This window comes from Berghia stephanieae, chromosome 1 (assembly GCF_034508935.2).
Source record: "Berghia stephanieae isolate SIO BIC M18660-M18661 chromosome 1, UCSD_Bste_1.3, whole genome shotgun sequence".
Lineage (NCBI taxonomy): Eukaryota > Metazoa > Mollusca > Gastropoda > Nudibranchia > Aeolidiidae > Berghia > Berghia stephanieae.
Genome location: NC_088360.1, coordinates 14305960 through 14328459, shown reverse-complemented (window position 1 = coordinate 14328459; position 22500 = coordinate 14305960). Strand labels below are relative to the sequence as shown.

General features: G+C 35.3%; 1 protein-coding gene across 2 annotated transcripts in view; it reads left to right on the top strand.

Annotated features, from left to right (window-relative positions):
* Nucleotides 1-4323, top strand: part of LOC144968684 (actophorin-like) — a 14366-nt gene extending 10043 nt beyond the window's left edge. For both annotated transcript variants that reach the window (XM_078907267.1, XM_078907258.1), the window contains exon 4: nucleotides 3320-4323. In XM_078907267.1, the coding sequence (XP_078763393.1) occupies nucleotides 3320-3482 (163 nt within the window). In that variant the 3' untranslated portion in view covers nucleotides 3483-4323. The remainder of the gene's footprint in view (nucleotides 1-3319) is intronic.
* The last annotated feature ends 18177 nt before the right edge of the window (nucleotides 4324-22500 follow it).

Sequence of the window (22500 nt, the reverse complement as noted above, 5' to 3'; positions counted from 1 at the left end):
CATCCCACATCGGGTACATGTTGGACAGGTGGAAATTCACCACTGATGAAGCGATTTTGCGTGAGGCAGGGCCTCGACCGAAGCCTATTCGCTACCACCCAGTGTCTCCTCTTACTGGTGGAGAAGCCTGGCAACTTCTCACCAAGATTAGAGGAGTGTATGTCCCCGGCCCCTCGAGGGATTGAATTCGTCCAAACCGACTTCCATCTCGTATATGCATCTCTGTTCGTAGTCAGGGGAGCTGTGTGTAAGGGACTTATTTCGGCTCGAAACGGGGGCGCCGTCATAGCAGGCCGGATTGTATTTAACACACTCAGTGTAACCTGTTCTTCCATATTCTTAACATAAACTGTTTCACCAGGAAGAAAGCTTCTAAATTGGAACCGGTCTCTTCCTATTGAAAATTCTGATTTCAATGTGTGAATAATAGTTTTTCAGTACTAACACTTACATGCATGATCAATTGTTGAGATCACACACCAAGACTTTGGATTGATGCGATTTATTGAAGCGATCTTCCAATGACAGAAGCTTCTGATGTTCACATGGGCAGTCTGCTTGTTTTGGCTATGAATGTTAAGACATCGATATGATTGTTAAGGACATGTTCACGGTGATCAGCTAAGGACGAATACTATGGCGGTGCATCTCGGTTGTCAATGTGTTTTTTTAAAAAGTGTAATGTGTTGTTTTTATATTTTGGTACCAAACTGTGTATTAATGTAATACATTTGAACTATGTTTTACTGTATTCCTTGGCCTCATAAACACATATAATGTGTTGTTTGATGCCAGCGTGTGTTCACAGCGTAATACGCTTACCCTTGTGACGAAAATAGGTATTATGATTATCCCAACCATCGGGAGCCTCTGTGGTGTAATGGTAGCACATCTGACCGGTAATCATAAGGTCTGAAGTTCGATCCCCAAACGAGATCGACTAATATTTTGGGACGTTGTTTTTTTTTCTTGTATTTTTCTTTCTTGCTTTGTCTGGCACCTTTCATACACACTTGTTCAGTTCTTTATCTTACACTGGTGCTTGCTCCTTAATACGCTTCAACAGTTGTGACGTCACTTCCCTTGTAATGACGCATAGTAACTTAGTAACTGGTTCTAAACTATTGGAACAATGGCGGACGCCCTGATGAAATACTTTTCCGACGAGCATAAAAGTGTATCCAGAGGAGAAAAACTTTGTAAATCTGATCATGTTTTGACTTTTATACATTCTGATCACGTGACACGTGAAAAAGCTCTAATCAGCATGAAGAATAAAAGTACCGATTTTCTTTGTTTAGAACCAATCTGCTCGTTGCTGGGCGGACGTGACATCAGACTATTGAATCCTTATTTCTTAATTTGACATTTTCAAAAAAAGAATAAAATGGAGCAACCCAAATGTTTTCGCCCTCGTCCTCTCGTGTCCAATGTATGTGTTGTTTATTTGATGCAAGCGTGTGTACAATGTATGTGTTGTTTGATGCTATCGTGTGTTCAATGTATGTGTTGTTTGATGCAAGCGTGTGTTCAATTGTTTGATGCAAGCGTGTGTACAATGTATGTGTTGTTTGATGTTATCGTGTGTTCAATGTATGTGTTGTTTATTTGATGCAAGCGTGTGTACAATGTATGTGTTGTTTATTTGATGCAAGCGAGGGTTCACAGCGTAAAACGCGTACCCTTGAGAAGAATATATAGATATTAAAATTGTCCCAACTATCGGGAACCTCTGTAGTGAAATGGTAGCACATCTGACCGGTAATCAGAAGGTCTGAGGTTCGATCCCCAGTCGAGGTCGACTTATTTTTTTTTTTAATGGTTTTTTTCTTGTATTTCTCTTTCTTGCTTTGTGGCACCTTTTTCATACGCACTTGATCAGTTCTTTATACATATACACACGTATAGCCACCAAAATCACTGAAATCGAGGTATTTACAAGTAGTATAACTAAATTACAGACAAATCCCATTTTTAATGACGTCCAGGTTAAATATTTAATTTTTGGCGGGAAATACCAGAGCTACATTTTGGTTCCAGCCATTTTTAGTTCAGCATGCTCAAAAGCCTCAATGTGCACATTTGTATGTTTCTATTCGGAAGTGCGCGATGTGACAAAACATACTACATATCCGCCCCAGTATTAAACCAAAATGTTTTAACGACTCAGATTATTACTCTTTAACAAGCCTGGGGTAATCTTAACCTACCGATATATTATGGATAATACGTCTTCTTGCCAAAATGAGGACAGATGTGATGTCAGTTTAGGTAGTGGAGTTCTTCATGTTATTGAAACCCTTCCCCCCCCCTCTCTCTCTCTCTCTCTCTCTCTCTCTCTTTCTCTCTCTCTCTCTCTCTCTCTCTCTCTCTCTCTCTCTCTCTCTCTCTCTCTCTTTCTCTCTCTCTCTCTCTCTCTCTCTCTCTCTCTCTCTCTCATAATAATAAATGGTGGCAAAGACAAAAATAATATCTTATATCGAGAGAAGGTTAGAAAGCCACTGTTTTACTCTGACAAACCATTTTATTTTCGAATTTCACCAGAGGACTTCATTCTTTTAACTAATAACTTCAGCATTAACCTGACGCATTGAATGTCTGCAATGACGTCATGCGATTCGGGTTTCATTAATGTCACAATTTCTGCTGTTTAGGTGAAAATCTCAGAATTATTATTCTTCTTCGGGTTAAGGCAGCCAGCGCCATCTGGTTGACGATTAATGGGAATAAATACATAATCATAAGATGGACGAGGACGATGAGGGTGAAAGGAGAAAAAGTAAAGAACAAATAGTAAATGTACCAACCGAAATATTTGGGCTGTGCCAAAGGGCACAGTGGCAAACTGAGGAAGGATAGTCTGCTTGGCACATATTATAGGATAACTGTGTCGCAAGCTCAAAAAAAGACTACCCGTCACTCTCAAACATCCAATTTGTTCTGTATCTCTGAAGATTATTTCACTAAGAATATTGAAAAGATCCGGGAATAAGACACATCACAACCCGCTCTAACATCTTGAAGCCATTTATCACCAACAACTGTGTTTGCTGCTGTTTGATCTCATTTCATGCTCCTTATGATTCTAAGGTCTTTTCCATCGGATTCTAATGGACCGAGAATTTCTACGACATTCTCATAAATGACTGCGACAATTGCCTTCGTAAAGTGTTAAAATGTTAAAGTGTCTTTTTTTTCCTTCTTTTTATGTGTGCATTTCTATATCTCTTTCCAGATGTTATCTTTCATCAGTGCATGCTCCCCAATACGTATTTGAATACATTCTCAAACTTGATTGAAAATTGATTTTGTTTTCCAGGAGTCCCGAGACTGCAACAATCAAACAGAAGATACTGTACACAACCAGTAAGGGCTATCTTCGTACAAAAATGAATGGAATCCAAGCAGAAATACAATGTACAGATGACAGTGATCTAACCATGACCAATATTCTAGAAAGACTCAGCAGCAAATACACGTGACACCAATATAAACGACTTAGAAGAACTTTTTAAAAAGAGACTTCCTGAGATTCAATGTTAAGCGTAAAATATTTCCATGCGGAAAAGACCCTTTAATATTCTTGCCAAAGAAAAATCCACAGACTGTTTTATTGAGAACTTCCTTGTAAAGATACAGTATTAGAATTTGGGTTAATAATGTCAAAATATTGGCATATTGATTTTATTCCGCTATATTACTTGTAATGCCGGAGGCACAACATACATGTCTATATCTAAATTAAGTTTTTTCGTATTCTCTAACCTTTACAACTACTTACTTTAACAAAAGTTGTTTTTTTAAAGAAATATTTCAAATAAATAAATGGACAAGTAAACAAGTGAATGAATGAATGAATAATGAATGAAAAACATGTATAATTAAAGAATTAATTATGAATTGACATAAATGAAACAAAACAAAACAAACAAACAATTTTTTTTAAAGAAAGAAAGATTTAAAATTAAAAAAAAAGACAAATAGAAAAGGAAAAAGTACAATTTTTAAAAATGAAATTCAATAATAAAATCATGGCCTATAATTACCATCCTTTTCCATATTCATCATTCACAAGACTGCATGTATGGCGACCTGACCACCAGGTTAGATTGTCTGTAACGCTTCTTCATCATCATCAGCATCATAACCATCATCATTATTATTTTCTTAACCATCATAATCATATCTAATATTAGTATCATCATCATCATCATCATCATTATTATTTATTATTATTATTATTATTATTATTATTATTATTATTATTATTATTATTATTATTATTATTATTATTATTATTATTATTATTATTATTATTATTATTATTATTATTATATTATTATCATTATTATTATTACTATTATTATTATTATTATTATTATCATTATTGGCTTGTTTTAGCATTGTTGTAATTGACACTATTTTGTGTTGGTTTTAGCATTTCCATTACAACAATAAGACCATAACGTTTGGGCTATCAGACCTGTAAATAAGTACACGTCGGTGAAAACCATTCATATTCCATGAAAAATGCGTATGTAATATTTTTCTTTAAATTTGGATTTTATCTATCTTATGGGCTTAATTTTATTTTAAAGTAATGATTGAACCACATCCAAAATAATTAATGGACGGATATAGGCCATAGTCGAATATTAGGTTACATAGGAGTTGACTTCTAGTATAAAGGCCTTCTTGTCAACAAAAATAAAAGCTCTACATCGATTAAAGTTGGTCACCCCACGTTTCTAGGGATCACTTAAAATTTTCAAAGGGAAACCATTATAAACTGAGACTGAAACCCCATTCATGTAGTTGTATAAAGCATTTTCTGCTTTAATTAATCTTAAACTTAAAACAAATTGTTATGCCAATAATTGCCTCGCTCTCCATTTAATTTCGTTACATTTTCTTTTCAAATGGAGATACACACATGTATTGGCTATCATTTAAATCCAGATTCCTCTCTAAACTGACAACATCCAACTTTATTTTAAATTCAAGCACATATATCATGACTTAGTACGCTATACAAAAAAAAAAAAATACTTTGTATTATTTATTATCAGTGGTTATTACATCGCGACCAACTTTTCACCAAAAAGGGGACACCGAAAAGCCCACAACCGTCATAATACAAAATGGCAGTATGTTTGGACTAAATTTATAACCTATAACCTAGATTTAGCGCTACCCTCTAGTAGTCTATTCCTTGTTTTAAATCAATAGTCAAAATATCACAATCCTGGGGCATGCCAAGGTCATTTTATTACACATATTAACACTCTATTTAAAAAAAAAAATTCTTCATTTTCTCCAGATTGCCAAATCTGGACAGTCCCGATTTTATTGAGACAGTTGGCCGCGATGATGAGGCCAAGACGTTTAATAAAATTTGTTTCCAACATTTTTGTTAAACTTGTCAATGATGAGTTTGCCTGCAATTCTAAATATGTACATACGCATGAAGTATGTGGTAGAAGCTACTAAAAACGCTATCGATAATTTCTTATGAATGGACAAATATTAAGTAGTTTTATTGTTTGTATATCTGTAGTTTAATCGGTAAGCTTTGTTGTTATTCATAGATACATGACATATTATGTTTGTAGAAAGTCAAAAAATTATTCCAATATTCATTTTGCATAACGTTGATTGCATCCCGATTCATAATAATTTATTAAAAACAAAACAATAAACGGTTTACAACTACGATATCAACTTTTATTGGACTTCATTTCTTTGGGAGTATCAGATCTTTTTATTAGTTTTGGTGGTCTTGGCTGCGCTTGCAACATTTAGGTCATTTTAGCACCGAGGAAAACAAAGACAATAGAACTATGGGACATTAATATGATGATTTTGACACTCATGGGTCACAAGCGCCAATGATAAAAGTAAGAGTGAGGAGAGTTATTTAAAATAGATTTTTAAAAATTTATTAAAAACAGACGTAGATCGCGTCAGCAATGTAAAAGTGCATTTATCTCAGACTGCTCAAACGTCAATCAAGGCCCCATCCAGAGGAGTTACGGTTAATTCTTTCCACACTTACAGTGCATGCTTGCTACAATAACACCACCACACACAAGGGTCGTGAGTCTAGACCGAATTAATGCGACTTGGGTTTGGCGACCAGTATGTGGTCGAGCATTGTCATGCTGCAATATTGGATCTCTACTATCCCGAACCCGTGCGAGTTTATGGTTCAAGGCTCGTAGAATTGAAACAATTTGTTCAAAGTTCAATGTTTGCCCTTGTTCAAGAAATTCCATGTGAACTATGCCTACCATGTCCCAGAAAATTGTAAACTATTTCTCTCTCGCAGAGACAATGACTTTGAATTTCTTTAGGCGTGGAGAATATTTATGCCTGTACTCCATTGACTGCACTTTGGTTTCCAGGTCATAGTGGTTGACACAAGATTCATCACCAGTCACAACATTCTGCAGGAAAGGCTCTCCACCCAAGAGAGATGTCATGATATGGTCTACTGGTTCTTCTGAAATCCCATCTTCATCGGCGATATCTTTTTGTTTTACTCTTCCATTCGCCCATTTGTTCTTTTATAATGTAGAATGAGGGCTATGCAATTTTCTTATGAGATTTCTTCTGTCTTGATAATAGGTGAGAAATAATTCTTTTCGTTTAGCAGTAAGTAGTATGCAAGTTGGAAATATCAGTTTGTTTTTGCCCGTTTCTATGAGTTTTGCAGCAGTTACTACATATGCAGTTCTAATAAAAAGAAAGAAAGAATTTCAAAAAATGATCTCTCACGAAAACATTGACTGACCAACAGATCAACACAAGGCAAGAACTGGAAAGAATAAAAGACAAATGACCTCAACCCAGACCAGGAATACAAAATGTGGAATGACACAGAAAATGACGAGGAATAGAAATCAAAGCGCAAAGAATCACAAGTGAAGTCTATCTTCACCCCCCCCCCCCCTCCTGCTTGTAGAGAGATGATATACGAGAGAAAAAAAGATCATATCCGACAACAAAAATACAGACCTGCCAACATTTGGAATAAGGAAGAAGAAGAAGAAGAAGAAGAAGAAGAAGAAGAAGGAGAAGAAGAAGAAGAAGAAGAACAACAACAACAACAACAACAACAACAACAACAACAACAACAACAAGAAAGAACAAAAAAAAGAAGAAGAAAAAGATGAGGAGAAGGAGAGAGTTGAGAGAAGGAAGAAGATAATGGAATCTTAAATACTTCGAAGTATTTATGTACAACACGATGTCAAAAGATGTCTATATACAATCACAAGGATAAATATAGTTGTGAGAGGAAGCAATAAGATGCTCTCTTGTTGCCTTCTTGCATCTTCTCAAAACTTCATCTCCAAGGGTCCTATCCGGTGAGGTGTATATCTTTGAGTCCAGTAGGGATTCAATAGTCTTTGTGGACATGGGGGACCTTGCATCATTATCATATTCAATCGCTCATCATTCTCAATGCGGCTATGTGGTCTTGTGGTATGACACTCGCTTTCGGATCGGAAGGTCCTGGATTCGAGCCTCGCTCGGCGCATAGTTGAGTTCTTGGAAAAGGCTCTTTACTCATATTCTCTCACAGTCCTCAGGTGTAAATGAGTACCTGACCGTTAACAGCGTTGTCTCTGTCCGAAAAAAAAACTGTAACATCGCCTAACAGACGTCCTGTCCCGTCCTACATGTTAAGTGTTGCTGTTGGCCAGGGACTCCTTGTAAAGCGCTTTAAGCACGTTTAATGGATATTACGCTATATAAAAGCTCAATTTGAAATCTCACACACATACACACACTCACAAACTCTGTCGCTTCTCTCTCTCTCTCCCTCTCTCTCTCTCTCTGTGTGTGTGTGTGTGTGTGTGTGTGTATGTGTCTGTGCGTATGTGTTCTCTCTCTCTCTCTCTCTCTCTCTCTCTCTCTCTCTCTCTCTCTCTCTCTCTCTCTCTGTATGTATATATATAGTGGTTCCAGTAGATGCGGAATACTTGCATCAAACACTTAATACTTATACCGCCATTAATTAACCAAATAAAAAAAATCTAAAGAAATGGTTATCAGAACATTGTTGCTAGTTACCTTAATAAATTCACAAGCTACCTAAACAAAAATAAAAATGGGCATCATTTCCAGATGCAATCAATCAGCGTTTGGCAACCTTACAAAAACAAATTGAATATATCAGACATAACAGGATTGTGTGACTATCAAGGCCTTGATTTATGGTTGGGGTTCCGACGATAATATGAATCTCTGTTTGATAGTGGGGACAGTAACACTTTCGAAACTTTTAACTAATACACGAGCCAATCTAAAAAAAAACATGGAAAGTTTATAGCTTATCTACTTCTTGTTCAGAGGCATTTCATTTCATACAATGCATTCTGTCTTATTGTTACCATTGGTAAACCACCTAGCTCTTGTTTGAGCAAATCAGGTTTCAAATCAAAAAATATATTATAATATTATCCATTACTTACTTTTCTCGTATTTGGCGTCCTAAATAATGATTGCAACCTATGTATAGAAAACCAAAGTATTATAACGAGCTGTTTCTTTTTTGTTTTTGTTTTTTTGGTTTTTTTTTGGTTTTTTTTGTTTTTTGTTTTTTTTTTGAATTCCTGTTTATAAATAAACTTACATAACTGGTTTTCTACGTGATCGTTGATACATGATTTAGGTTGCTCCTTATTTATCATACTGTATTTATCATGTTGTAACACGCCTAACCGACCGGACCCGTATTTGTTTATCTGTGTCTTTCAATTCGATTTTGCTTTAAATCTTATGCGTCAATGTGGATTTTTATTTGGTTAATCTTGTGACGGTGTTGTGTTGAATTATTTGAAATCATTTTTAATCTTTAACAAACTATTTCTGTGATATTCTCAATTTTCAAAATGGATAAGGTAAACCCTAATTTTTACCAATCTTTTTATTCTCAGGTGTAAAATGAGGCCATTAACAGCGTTGTCTCTGCGCGAAAAAAAATGTAATATCGCCTAACAGGCTATAATGTGGTCTTCTGGTATGACACTCGCTTTCGGATCGGAAGGTCCTGGTTTCGAGCCTCACTCGGCGCATAGTTGAGCCCTTGGAAAAGGCTCTTTACTCACATTCTCTCGCCTTACAGCGGTGTCTCTGTCCGAAAAAATTATAATATCGCCTATCAAGCGCCATGCCCCGTAATACATGTTTAGTGTTGTAGTTGGCCAGGAATATTTCGTGATTATATAAATCTTATGTAAACAAAGCTCATAGTACAATTATCGTCATGCCATATTTTATGTTGATTCATAAAATGTGAATTATTTGAGTTGTACCAAAGTCTTTTTTTTGTCTCACGATTTTATTTAATTATTAATTCATAATTCAACCTATTACATAATTTATTATAGACACATTTTTAATAAATGGCGCGTGTTTTTCTTTTTTTTTCTCAGCTGCCCTTAAATGCACAGTTGCAAAAATTTGTATGAACCTCTGAATCAATTTGTCTTAATAAAAAAATATTTTTTCATGAATTTTAAAATAATAGGAAAAGATTTCGTTTATTACAGCTATATTAAAATCAATAACAGGTGAGGATCGGAACTTATAGAAGATTTACATTATCAAAATTATGAATTTTCCGCATATCCATTTTGAAGGAATTCGTTAAACTGGAGTGTTCGGTTAATTGAAGCTTAAACGATAAAATAATAATTGAGCTTTTATATAGTGCAATATCGACTAAACGCGCTCAGAGCGCTTTACAAGAGGTCCCTGGCCAACAGCAACATTTAACATTTAGGACGGGACATGACCTGTTAGGCGATATTACAATTTTTTCGGACAGAGACAGCGCTGCTAACGGCTAGGTACTCATTTTACACCCGAGTACAGCGAGAGAATGTGAGTAAAGAGCCTTCTCCAAGGACTCAACTATGCGCCGAGCGAGGCTCGAACCCAGGACCTTCCGATCCGAAAGCGAGTGTCATACCACAAGACCACATAGTGCAGTATTAGAATATGAAGCACCGAATGGCAATTATTAACTATCAGACATCTACATGTTATAACTATCAATACACATTTCTGGTGAATACAAACGAAAATGAACATAACGCGCTTCCAAAATAATTTTGATTGCAAAAGTTTGAGAAATAGCTTTGTTTATGCCTAAGAGGATTACATAAATTTATGTAGACTGGTCAAAAGTAAAAATTCATCAATTATGAGACAGTGTTTCAACAAATATGTGTTTAACAATAACAACAACTACAATAATAACAACAACAACAACAACAACCAAGATATTTTGGACACATCAATCAGCACAGTCTGATGACGAGGATGATGAAAATGAGAAATGAAACGAGTACAGAAAGATTCCGAGCATCATTCTATCCAATTAAATGTAATTTTTCCTCTCGTTTGCGAAGGTTGAGGCATGCCTTTTCTCAGTCTAATCATTTATTACCTTGTCGGTGAGAGTAAATTTGGTGTTCCTCCTCTCAATCTTTCCCTGTACTTAGGCCCAATGACCTCGATTGGATTGCGCTCACAGTGATATGGGGGAAGTCGCGCAACCTCGTCTCAGAACTCCCTGATTAGACAGTCTGCTTTGAAAGCTGTTTCTGGTTCATTTCTTTCTTTTTTTACTAAGGAGTATAGAATATGTAGTACTGTCTGATTGAAACCATGAAATCAAGTCAGAGTTTATATTTACCAAAGTTGGAGCCTTAAAGTGACCATGGGCAAACGAATGGTAGCGTTGTCCAATACAATACAGCTGGGTGCTTCAATGGAGGGCAGCAAACGATATTTAGTCAGTCTTAAAACGCCTTTGCAATACCCCCAGAATAATATTCCAGATGATGCAGAGAAGAAAAAATGGCATGGCATCCCTTTAAATATCCAGTATCATCACCACCTGCAAGAATAATGATTCTCTGTCCAGAACCCATGCCCTTTTTCTGCTTGAATAATCAGACGTCCAATATTTTTTTCGGATGTATATTTACGCTCACCCATACATCTTTCTATGATCCTTTTCTTGCCATACCGTTCTGTTCTACACTGGTCATCTCTCTGTCGTATTTCGATAACGATCTTCTCATGGTTGATTGTGAAATTCCAAAACCATTGCCGTCCTCTTTAATGACTTATCGATAGATACAGGAAGACTTCTTTTCGCTGCTTTACGAGAGTAAAACCGATAGAGATTCCATACTGTATCGTGTTGTTTGAGAGCCTAATATGTTTTTAAAACCTTTAAAGGCCATGTGAAACGTTCATGTACAGACACAAATTTGTCAAAGTTATATTAACAATGTTTGTTAATTTGACAATATTGAGTATACAATCACTATTTCAAATGATTTAAAGCAAGAGATTTCATATCAGTCTTTGGTAATTGAGACATGATGTAGATAATATGCCATAAATAATAAATTTAAAATTTAATACAAACTACATAAGTGGATTGTTATTTTTAGTAGGGGGAATTAGGCTAAAACAGTGCAAATTCGGGTTGAAAGCATGAAAATTTGCATACAGGTTGCTAAGACCCATAGAAAAAATATCTGATATAGAACCACTCTGGCAATCAATCATAACGTATCGGTTTAAGGCCTTAGATTTTACCTATAACAGCTATATTAAACAAGGGAAATAACTGCGTAAAAATATATATTTTCTTCATATTCATTGTATTAGGGAAAATTAGGCTAAAACCGTGCACATTGGGGTTGAAATCCTGAAAATTGGCATATAGGTAGCTATGACCCGTATAAATAACACCTGATATAGAACCACTCTGGCATTTTATCATAACAGTGCGTTTTTAGCACTTTTATTTTTTCCTATATAGCATTACTTATCCGAGGAAATAACCACGATAATACAATGTGCGTTCTAAAACTTTAAATACACCGGTAACCATTTACAGTAGCTAACTGATGGTTATTTCGTATTGTAACTAGTAGATAAAAGCGGGAGAGCGGAGAGAGGGAGTGAGCGAGAGAGACGGAGAGAGAGAGAGAGAGAGAGAGAGAGAGAGAGAGAGGGAGTGAGCGGGAGAGACGGAGAGAGAGAGAGAGAGAGGAAGAGAGAGAGAGAGAGAGAGAGAGAGAGAGAGAGAGAGAGAGAGAGAGAGAATTGTACTCATCACTGTCGTGACCTAACACCCCCCCCCACACACACACACACACACACACCCCGCATCTACACAAGTCCGTGCAAGGCAAATCGGACCTTAAACACTTGCATCGGGTGCCGATACATTCTCTCTTACATGAACATTTGATGAGTTTTTGGGACACTTTTGACAATTCTGGAAATAAGCTCCACAGTGGTTCATGTCGATCGTCACATTTGTTGCAGGATTCTCTTCTATAAAAGATATAATGTTAGCAAAAGCTCGACTTCTTTCAAGAACTCTGACATCATATTATCATCAGCAGTGACATCTTTTCAAGCTTGATTTTGAAAGTATCGTGCATGACAAATTTTTTTATAGGGCGATAGTGTGCCTCCTGAGCGACTAAATCTCCTCCGGCAATAAATGACAACATATCAGAATCTTTTATAGATAACGCTATTTCACGAATATTTTCTTCCATATCTGTTGTCATTACAGAATGGAGTACTCCCGATTCCATATTTTTACAAAAAAGCACGTTTGTTTATTATGGCCAATCTCTAATTTTGAACGTTGTCTCATTATTCTCGTGGGTTGCGAAATATATTCATATACACTCGATGACTCCTCCAAGTCAAATGACGAAGCTTGGAATTCTTGTAGGGCAATTCTTTTAGATTTCTTTAATTCTAATCGCCTAATTTTGTGGGCATTAAATTTTACACGACAACACGTATGCCAATTAGCATCATTTTGTTTTAAGCTTTCAATAATCTCATTTCTTTCTGATGAATTAAAAAATAGATACATCCAACTAGTTTTCATCACAAACCAAAGAATTGAATTGTGTTAAATCTTCAAAAAGAGTTTCATAGCCTTGCCCTTTGTCATACCTCCTCAACTTAGAGGGACATTATAAACGGTCTGTGTTATCTTGTTGGCATATCAAACACTTGTCCAAGTCTCTGGGAGCAGTTCTTTTTGCTATTGCATGTGTATCTGAAATCATGCAAACGCATTCCTTTATTAGGCATATGCAATATTCTTTCATAACTCTCTCTCTCTCTCTCTCTCTCTCTCTCTCTCTCTCTCTCTCTCTCTCTCTTTCTTCCGTTCTTTCTGTTAAAGACCCATCATCAGCAGGCAAAATGTGTACAGTGCCTTACATAAGGACACAACAGTACATATAGAATATTCTCCCATTGTCCCTTTGCGGTAAATAACGTAAAGTAAATAACTTGCCACAATACAGCATCATAATGGTTGATGATGATGATAATGATGATAATTATAGCAATGTAAGTAGTATGCTGACTCTTTACTGTCATCAAGTTTGACCGAAATAGGTTTTAACTCACGTAAAATTCTTATAGCAGTATTTTTGGAAAGAAAAGAAAACAGGAGGAGGGGAGAAGGAGCACTGTCCTTTGTCAACACCGGTTATCGACATTTATTGAGCTGTGTTCTGCTAGTCTCTTTTGTCTACCCCTCTGCTCGTCTGCCCGTCTGTTTTAGAGCAATTGATTATACTTATTAAATCAGATGCAGAAAAAAATCTCATATTATAGAATATTGCTCGCTAGACGTCCTTTAAAACAAGTGAAATTGAATCATATTTACGATTAAATAATTTGTATGGTTCGTGAATCGAAAGTAAAGGGAAAGGAAAACATCCGCTTCGACGCTAAAAATAGTCATCAATGGGAATCCAAAGGATGACGTAAAACAACCTTGGGTCGACTTGCCTCGAATGTTTACACAATAAAAATGAAAGAAATTATTGTCGTCCATTTCAAAATTTTCTAATCTTAAAAACCTTGTATCTCAACTAATACTGATCTCTCAGAGTGGTTCTATATCATAAATTACAGGGTTTTTCATATTCTACAACATATGTAATTTTCATGCTTTCAACCCTGTTTGCACAACTCAAGGGTTTTTTGGACCGAATTCCCCCTACTATTTTTGGAAAGAAGTATGACGTGAACTCATAATCCTTACGTCAAGATTTTTTGGAAATGCGATGAATTCATTCATACTTTTTGGTGCGTAACTTGTTTTCATTTTTTACAGTGTAAAATCTCCAATTTTATGTCAGCTGTTTTAAAGTAGTTTTTTTATAGGTCTTAAAGAAGAAAACTTTTTTATTATGTTATCAATACGGTCCAAAATCTAGATTCCGTTAAGACAAATTGAGTCAGAGGTTGACACAAATTTTTACAACTTTTGATAGAGGGACAGCTGAGAAAAACCAGAAAAACACGCGTCATTAATAAAAAATCTGACTGTAATCTGTTAATTATATCTTTACATGATTTTACATTATTATTATTATTATTATTATCCTTATAATCATTATTATTATTATTATTATTATTATTATTATTATTATTATTATTATTATTATTATTATTATTATTATTATTATTATTATTATTATTATTATTATTATCATTATTATTATTATTATTACTATTATTATTATTATTATTGTTATTGTTATTATTATTATAATTGTTATCATTATTATTATTATTATTATTATTATTATTATTATTACTATTATTATTATTATTATTATTATTATTATTATTATTATTATTATTATTATTATTATTATTATTATTGTTTCCTTGGCTTCATTATTGATTTTACTTATTTGATTTGTTGATTGGAAATATTATATTCTTCTATGAGTTATATTGGCAATTGCCTAAAAATAAACTTTTGAATTTTGAATATTCTGAACATCGACGGTGTTCTACCAAACCGTCAACAATCAACATCTCTAATTAACGGCATTGAGTCAAATTCACATCAACGGAGCGGAACGAAGAAACAAAGGGCGATATCGGTGTTCACCGGCCACAGACCATATCACCCCCCACCATTACAAACAATCATGACCCCTACCCACATTCACAATAGTCGATCTTAAGCCACGAGCACTGCCATTGTCGTTGTTATCGACAGCACCACCACCATCATCATCGCTAACGTCATCAACACTGTCATCTTCCATATTGTTACCATCACCACCACCATCTACGCAGTCGACGTCGTTATCATCAGCATCACCACCCCCATCCAACCTAATTTTAATATCAAATTCATATATCCTATGTCCAAAGACATCATTATCAATAACCGTAATAGAGGTTAATAATTAAAAGAACACGAGTAATAAGCCAAATGGACAATCCTTGCGTTTCGGCTATATGAATGAGCAGTCATGTAGAAATAAGATTGATGTTTTGCCTTAACTGAAAGCTGGCTATATGAGCAAGGAGATGAACACACCATAAAAGAGTTAATACTACCTGGGCCCGTTTTCATGAGCGAGAACCAGATTTAGTAATTTACTAGTCTAGTAAATGGCTAGCGAGTCTCAAGATCAAGCGAAGTAAGTGTCTTTTAAAAAATCGGACTTCATGAACGCTTTCTTGTCTCGGACTAGCTAGTCTCTTGCCAAGAAGTGGGCGTTCTAAGGACGGTGACTAATTCGACTATTTTGTGCGGGTAACATCACCTCTCTACTACACGAAGGCAGGTTAAGATACACCAACTTTCATACTTATCGTCAAAAGATTTTCAAAAAGGAAGTTAGCAACAAATGTGATATTGACTGTCGATTGGTATAGACTGTAATGATGTCCATTCCATCGTCGACAGTCAATTCTATATTTAGAACAATGGCAGTTTCATTGAGACCACGAACACCGAGCTTGAAACTCAAAGAAATTGAACCAAAAAATAAATAAATAAATAAATAATTACACAAAAGAGAAAGTGTGTTCTGATTAATCATATTATTTCAGTCAATTGTAATGTCGTCAGAATAACTTTTGTCTCCACTATATCTACATTCTAATCATTTTTTGTTTGCTCTTTAACCAAATTAAAAAAAAATCTAAAGAAATGATTATCAGAACATTATTGCTAGTTACCTTAATAAATTCACAAGCTACCTATTTGATTTCAGAGTCTTTGTTCAATCTCAACTCACCAAGCCGATAAAATCAGTTCTATTTTAAGTTTTTACTCACAAAAATATGTACTTTCGACGATCTGCACTTATCTCATAGTTTGTTAAAGCCAGTGTCAATGGCAACAGGATACTTTTTGCCTCTGTCACTCCTAAGCAACGTATTTTTTTTCCGAATCGAAACGCGCCTAATCTAAAAATAGCTGCTATCCTCTGACGCTATGACGTATCCTAGTTACTAGTCTCAGTCTAACCTTGTGAAGTCCTGCCTCAGCAAATGACTAAAACTTGGCCAAACGTAGTCCGAAGATGCCGTGATTTAAGTCAGAGATAGTCAGAGACTAAGCGCTAGTTCGCGTTCATGAAAACGGCCCCTGGAGTTACCACCAAATCGTTCCCAAAATTAAATTCAGGTAACAGAGGGTTTTCATCATCTGGCCCCTCCATTTGGAATAAATTACCTTTTGAGATTAGAAACTGAGAATAAATGGAGGCATTCAAAAGCAGGCTAAAGACATATTACTTTAGAACACATTTTTAAAATTTATTTTAAATGCATCTCTATGTTGATGGCGTTTTCAATATTGAATATGTCTGTATCTATTAGATGTAGTCATTGCTTAATTAATGATATAAATTTTATTTTTGAAAAGCGCCTAGAGCTCATGTTGCATGAGATGTTGGCGCTATATATGTGTACATTATTATTATTATGATCATTATTATTATTATTATCATTATTATTATTAATTTATTTTTTTAAATTATTATTATTATTATTATCATTATTATTATTATTATTATTATTATTATTATTATTATTATTATTATTATTATTATTATTATTATTATTATTATTATTATTATCATTATCATTATCATTATTATTATTATTTTTATTATTATTATTATTATTATTATTATTATTATTATTATTATTATTATTATTATTATTATTATTATTATTTCTTTAGCGCGGCTCAGCGGAAAAGTCGTTACTATGTTGCTCATAGAGTACCGAGTTTGAGTCCCCACGCTCGCCGCATTGTTACATTGAGCAAATCACTTGGCTATAACTCACTTTGCGGCTGACGCCTATGTTATTATAGTCCTACCTCGCTAACACTCTAATAGGAAATATCTCCATGAGGATTAAAAAAAAAGTTTTTTATTTAATTCTCCAAATCATGTATTTACAGCAAAAGTCAGGTGTGGGTGTAGCAGACGAATGTCTGACAGCGTATGAGGAACTCAAGATGAAGCGCCAGTGGCTCTACATTCCACGAGGAGCGAAGAGGTTCCCGAATATGATATGAACATGACATTTTTATTGTTCTTATCACTAGACATTCAAATGTTATTGTCTAAAACATCCCGACCTAATTATCGATAGCGTTTTATGTTCGTCCGTCACATGTTATAATTCGACCGACCGTTTCCACTGCCGTACCTACTTTAAAGAACAACAAGAGATGAAGTGAGTAGGAAAGTGTCAGAAGACAATAGAGAATAAACATTTTTCGCGGCGGTGATGGGGGTTTGAATTTTGAACCCACGACCTTACTTGTACGACAACTCCGCCTGGCCGGTGAGAGCGTGACTTTACCGTTTGAGCTATCCACGATCGTGGATTGCTCAAACGGTAGAGTCAGGCTCTAACCGGCCAGGCGGAGTTGTCGTACCAGTAAGGTCGCGGGTTCAAAATTCAAACCCCCATCACCGCCGTGAAAAATGTTTATTCTCTATTGTCTTCTGGCACTTTCCTACTCACTTCATCTCTTGTTGTTACCAACATAAGTGCCTGCTCCACTCACTTTTCTGAACTAAAACAAACAAACAAACAAACAAACAAACAAAATGACAAACAAAAACGTATTTAAAATGTTGTCCTGACAACAGACGTTCAAATGTCGCTGGATTAAAATGACCCTTGTCTTTTCAAAAACTCCCAAACCTGGGATTTAACAAGGGACTTCCTCAAGGGAATTCATTTGTTTCTGGAGGGTCTATCTCGAGAAGCGACAGAGATAACTCAGGCGTCAGTCGAAGTCCAGCGACGCAAAGTGATAAATACGTGTATAATGTCTTGCTCAAGGAAATACAAGGGGGGGCTCGAACGCCGGTTGAAGCGCAATGGCCTACCCACTCAGCCACTCACCTCCTATAAGTGCGCTACCGTTTCAACGTAGGAAAAAAACAATTTATTCTATTTGAAAAAAAAAAAAAAACCCCAAAAAACAACAACAAACAAACAAACAAAAAACAAAACAAAAAAACCCAACAAATTCTATTCGAAAAAAAAAATATTTTTGGCATGAGAAATATCTTGACACTTTGAAGCTCAATTCAACATTCTATTATTTTTTTGTTTAATTCTCTTGAATTTTACACGAAAAATAATGTTCTTTGAAAATCTTCAGGTCTCTAGAACCCATAAATCTAAATATAATAATAATAGCAATGACTATCCCGCACAAATCTTTGGGCCTCTTTTTCGCTCACGAAGTGACAAAATATGGGACGAAGCCGTTTGGTATATGCTATTTTTAAAAATTAATTACGACGCTGTTTATCAATGAATATGACTGAAAGTTGGCACACAGTTAGAAAAAAGGTCATTTTAGATTATGTCTTGCGACAAAACTCGTACGATTACCAGAAGACCGTTTAAAAATAGATTTTTACTCTTTGGAGTAAAATATTTCTAAAACTGCCGGGCGTGTAGGTTTTGTCGCTGACAAGGTAATACATGAACATTTCTTCTTTTAGGTTGTAAAATTTCATATGAATATATCCAGTACTTTTCCCGTATTTTTCAAAACACCATCCTAATTTGTTCTTCATTTGTAAAAGACAAAGCCATTTTGCCCCCCTACAGCCCGAATCACAATTTCAAAACGATTTGGCACCAAACAGTGGCTGAGCGAGTCGTGGCAAAGCGCTTTCTGATTGGTTGACCTCGTTTTAAAGTTCATGACTAGTCAAAATGTCTGCGCCGTCTCACTGGCAGAGGGGTGTTTATCGTCTGCCATTGCGTTTGGGTTCAATAAACAGCTGATAATTTGACTGTTTAATTTACAAGAATTTAAGAAATTATAATATTAAAAGTTTTCGATTGCAATATGATCTACAATCTCAGCATGGGTTTAATTAGTGTGTTCCAAGTCACGTTCTATCAGTAACCTTTGTCCCCATGTCCAATTTTCTTTTCCTTCTATATTCTCTTTTGTTTACGTACGCAATCTCTCTCTCTCTCTCTCTCTCTCTCTCTCTCTCTCTCTCTCTCTCTCTCTCTCTCTCTCTCTCTCTCTCTGTGTGTGTGTGTGTGTGTGTGTTTATATATAAGTTAGAACTCTTCTAATGTTTTCATCATATTCTCTATCAAATTTGCCATAAAATTGCCAAATTTGAATCTTTTAATCCACTTACTACGCAAGATACAACCAAAGGTCGAAAAAATGCCGAAAAAGTGTCCCATATTTTCGCGTTATTTTCCTCTTTGCGGGTCATCCAAATAAATGACACCTTTGAAACTGCATAATTTGTTTATTTATGAATGGAATTTCAAAATTCAAAAACATTTTTACTCAGTGGAGATAGGGCTTTGATTTCAGACAAAAATTTTCCTCAAAAGGAGAAAAAAACATTTTTCATAGTCATTGCTAAATAATATATATAAAATCAATGTATAGCTGAGTTTGAGATTTGAATGTCTGCTTGGACTGACTAGAATAGAAAAGTGTCAAATGTGTTAAAATGTACAAGCTTTGTTAGTCTATTACGTTCTCTCGGACTAGAATGGACGATACGGATGACTGCATATTGACCCAAGGCCATTAATTTTACCTTATTCTGACAAAACCTCATTTATAACCAAGGTCTAATATCTGATGTCGGGTAGAATTTGACTAAACACTACATAACTAATTACCTCAAATTGGAAGTATGTCGGGTAGAATTTGGTTAAACACCATTTATAACTAATTACCTCAAATTGGTAATATGTCTGGTAGAATTTGATTAAATACCATTTATAACTAATTACCTCAAATTGGTAATATGTCGGGTAGAATTTGATTAAACATCATTTATAACTAATTACCTCAAATTGGTAATATATCGGGTAGAATTTGACAAAACGGTCAACTATGCTCAATCGTCTCAAAGGGGTAAAATATCGCGTATATTTGACTAAACGTCATTCTAACAGGCAGAATTTGATGAAAAAAAGAAAGAATGTTTAGCTTAATCGATAAACCTTGAGTTAAAATCAATTTCTTAAAATAAAAAAGCCCTTAAGATTCTTAGATCTCTTTTGTTTTTACTCTAAAGTAAGGTCGATTTAAATGGAGGAATTAAGGCAGCTTTCAACCCCTCATCTTCAACCAGTGCGGTTATGTGGTCTAGTGGTATGACACTCGCTTTCGGATCGGAAGGTCCAGGGTTTGAGCCTCGCGCTCGGCGCATAGCTGAGTCCTTGGAAAAGGCTCTTTACTCACATTTTCTCGCCGTACTCAGGTGTAAAATAAATACCTGCCGTGGTCTTTGTCCGAAAAATTGAAATATCGCCTAACAGCCGTCATGTCCTGTCCTACATTTTAACTGTTGCTGTTGACCAGGGGGGTCCCTTGTTAAGCGCTTTGAGCAAATCTAGTGGATATTGCGTTATATAAAGGTCAATTTAATTTAACCCGTCAACCACAACAACAAAAAAAAAGAAGATGAAAAAAAAGAAGAAAAAATAAAGAAAGAAAGAAACCGAGGCGTCTAGGAGTCTACAATTTCAATATAAAGAACTTTAACGTTTTATATTTATTGTCAAGTTATTTAACGTTTACGTTGCTGCCGAAATAAAAGGCGTTTTGTTGGTGCAAGCCTGTATTGATAGGCAATCGTTGGCACCGGGGTTATTCCATGCTAAATTAATCCCCTTGACCCGGAGTAAGAAATTGAACAAACAATGAATGAAACGGTGCGCAGTGGTCATGGTAAGATTACAACACACAACATACTTTACACACCGTACGGATTTGCCAACTGAGATTTTCTTTGGAAATAATACGAATTTAGGACTCCGATTTGTCCTACAGAACTACAGTAAACATTTTATTTTTATTCAATAAAACAAAACAAAAAAGGGAAATGTCGTCGCGTTGCTGAGCACAAAATATGGTTAAAAGTAATCAACAAAATGAATATAACAGGTTAAAAATAGAATACCAAACACGAAATGTGTCGGATTTTATATACGGTATCGTTTTTGTTCAACGAACAACAACAACAACAAAAGAACACAATGAAGACATAAATAAATACATTACTAAAGACACACACACACACACACACACACACACACACATACACATATATAAATATGATCAGATCACATTTTTTGTATGTGAGAATTATAAATTATTGAGGATTCAGGTTGGCAGCTTTGCTAGAACATACTTTACACTGTCGATACCCCTCTACCGACTTCACTTGTTATCAAGAGCGCCACAAGGACAAGTGAAAGAGACAACGTCAGCTCAATGAAGTCCTCTGGTGAGTATTTTAAAAAGTAGCGTATGTTCTAATATATATATATATATATATATATATATATATATATATATATATATATAATTTTGATATTTGCCACAATGTTGGAGTCAGTCTACATCGATGTTTCAGGCCTTTTCAGCCATCGTCAGGACTGTATGTGACATGAGTTTGGTTTGTTGTAACACACAGTCCTGACGATGGCTGAAAAGGCCTGAAACATCGATGTAGACTGACTCCAACATTGTGGTAATATATATGATTCATTGATATATGTTTGTCCTCGTGATTGCATTTACAGTTATGAACACAACTTAGGGAAAAAGTCAATGTCAATGGCATTCAACTAATCGACATGTTTCGGATGAGCTTACTTTTGTAATGCGTGGTCAAATACGTATCTATCCCCACTAGTTGTAAACAAAGAGCTACTGGCGCGCTACATTGCCAGATGTTTCTGAGTCAACTAATTTAACCACACAATGGGGACGATCTATATTATTTTTCCATGTGCTCGAGTCATTTTGGTCACATTGGAAAATGCTGTTGGAAATGACCTACATAGTTCATAAAATGTGTTCACAGTTTTCGAAATATACAAGATCACATTAGACTATTTGTGACCCATCGTCTCAAAACAGTATTATGTCGGATCGAACCAGATGCTTAAAATGTGAATTTAATGTTAAAACTGGCATTAGCACCCTAAAATATGGTATCCATTCTCATCAATAAAACACACAAACTCGAAACAAGTCTGATATTTCTGGCTATAAAATCAATTTTCAACATCTTAACCATCCCGACTTAATACCGTTTTGAGGCGAAGGGTAACATTTTGTTCAGC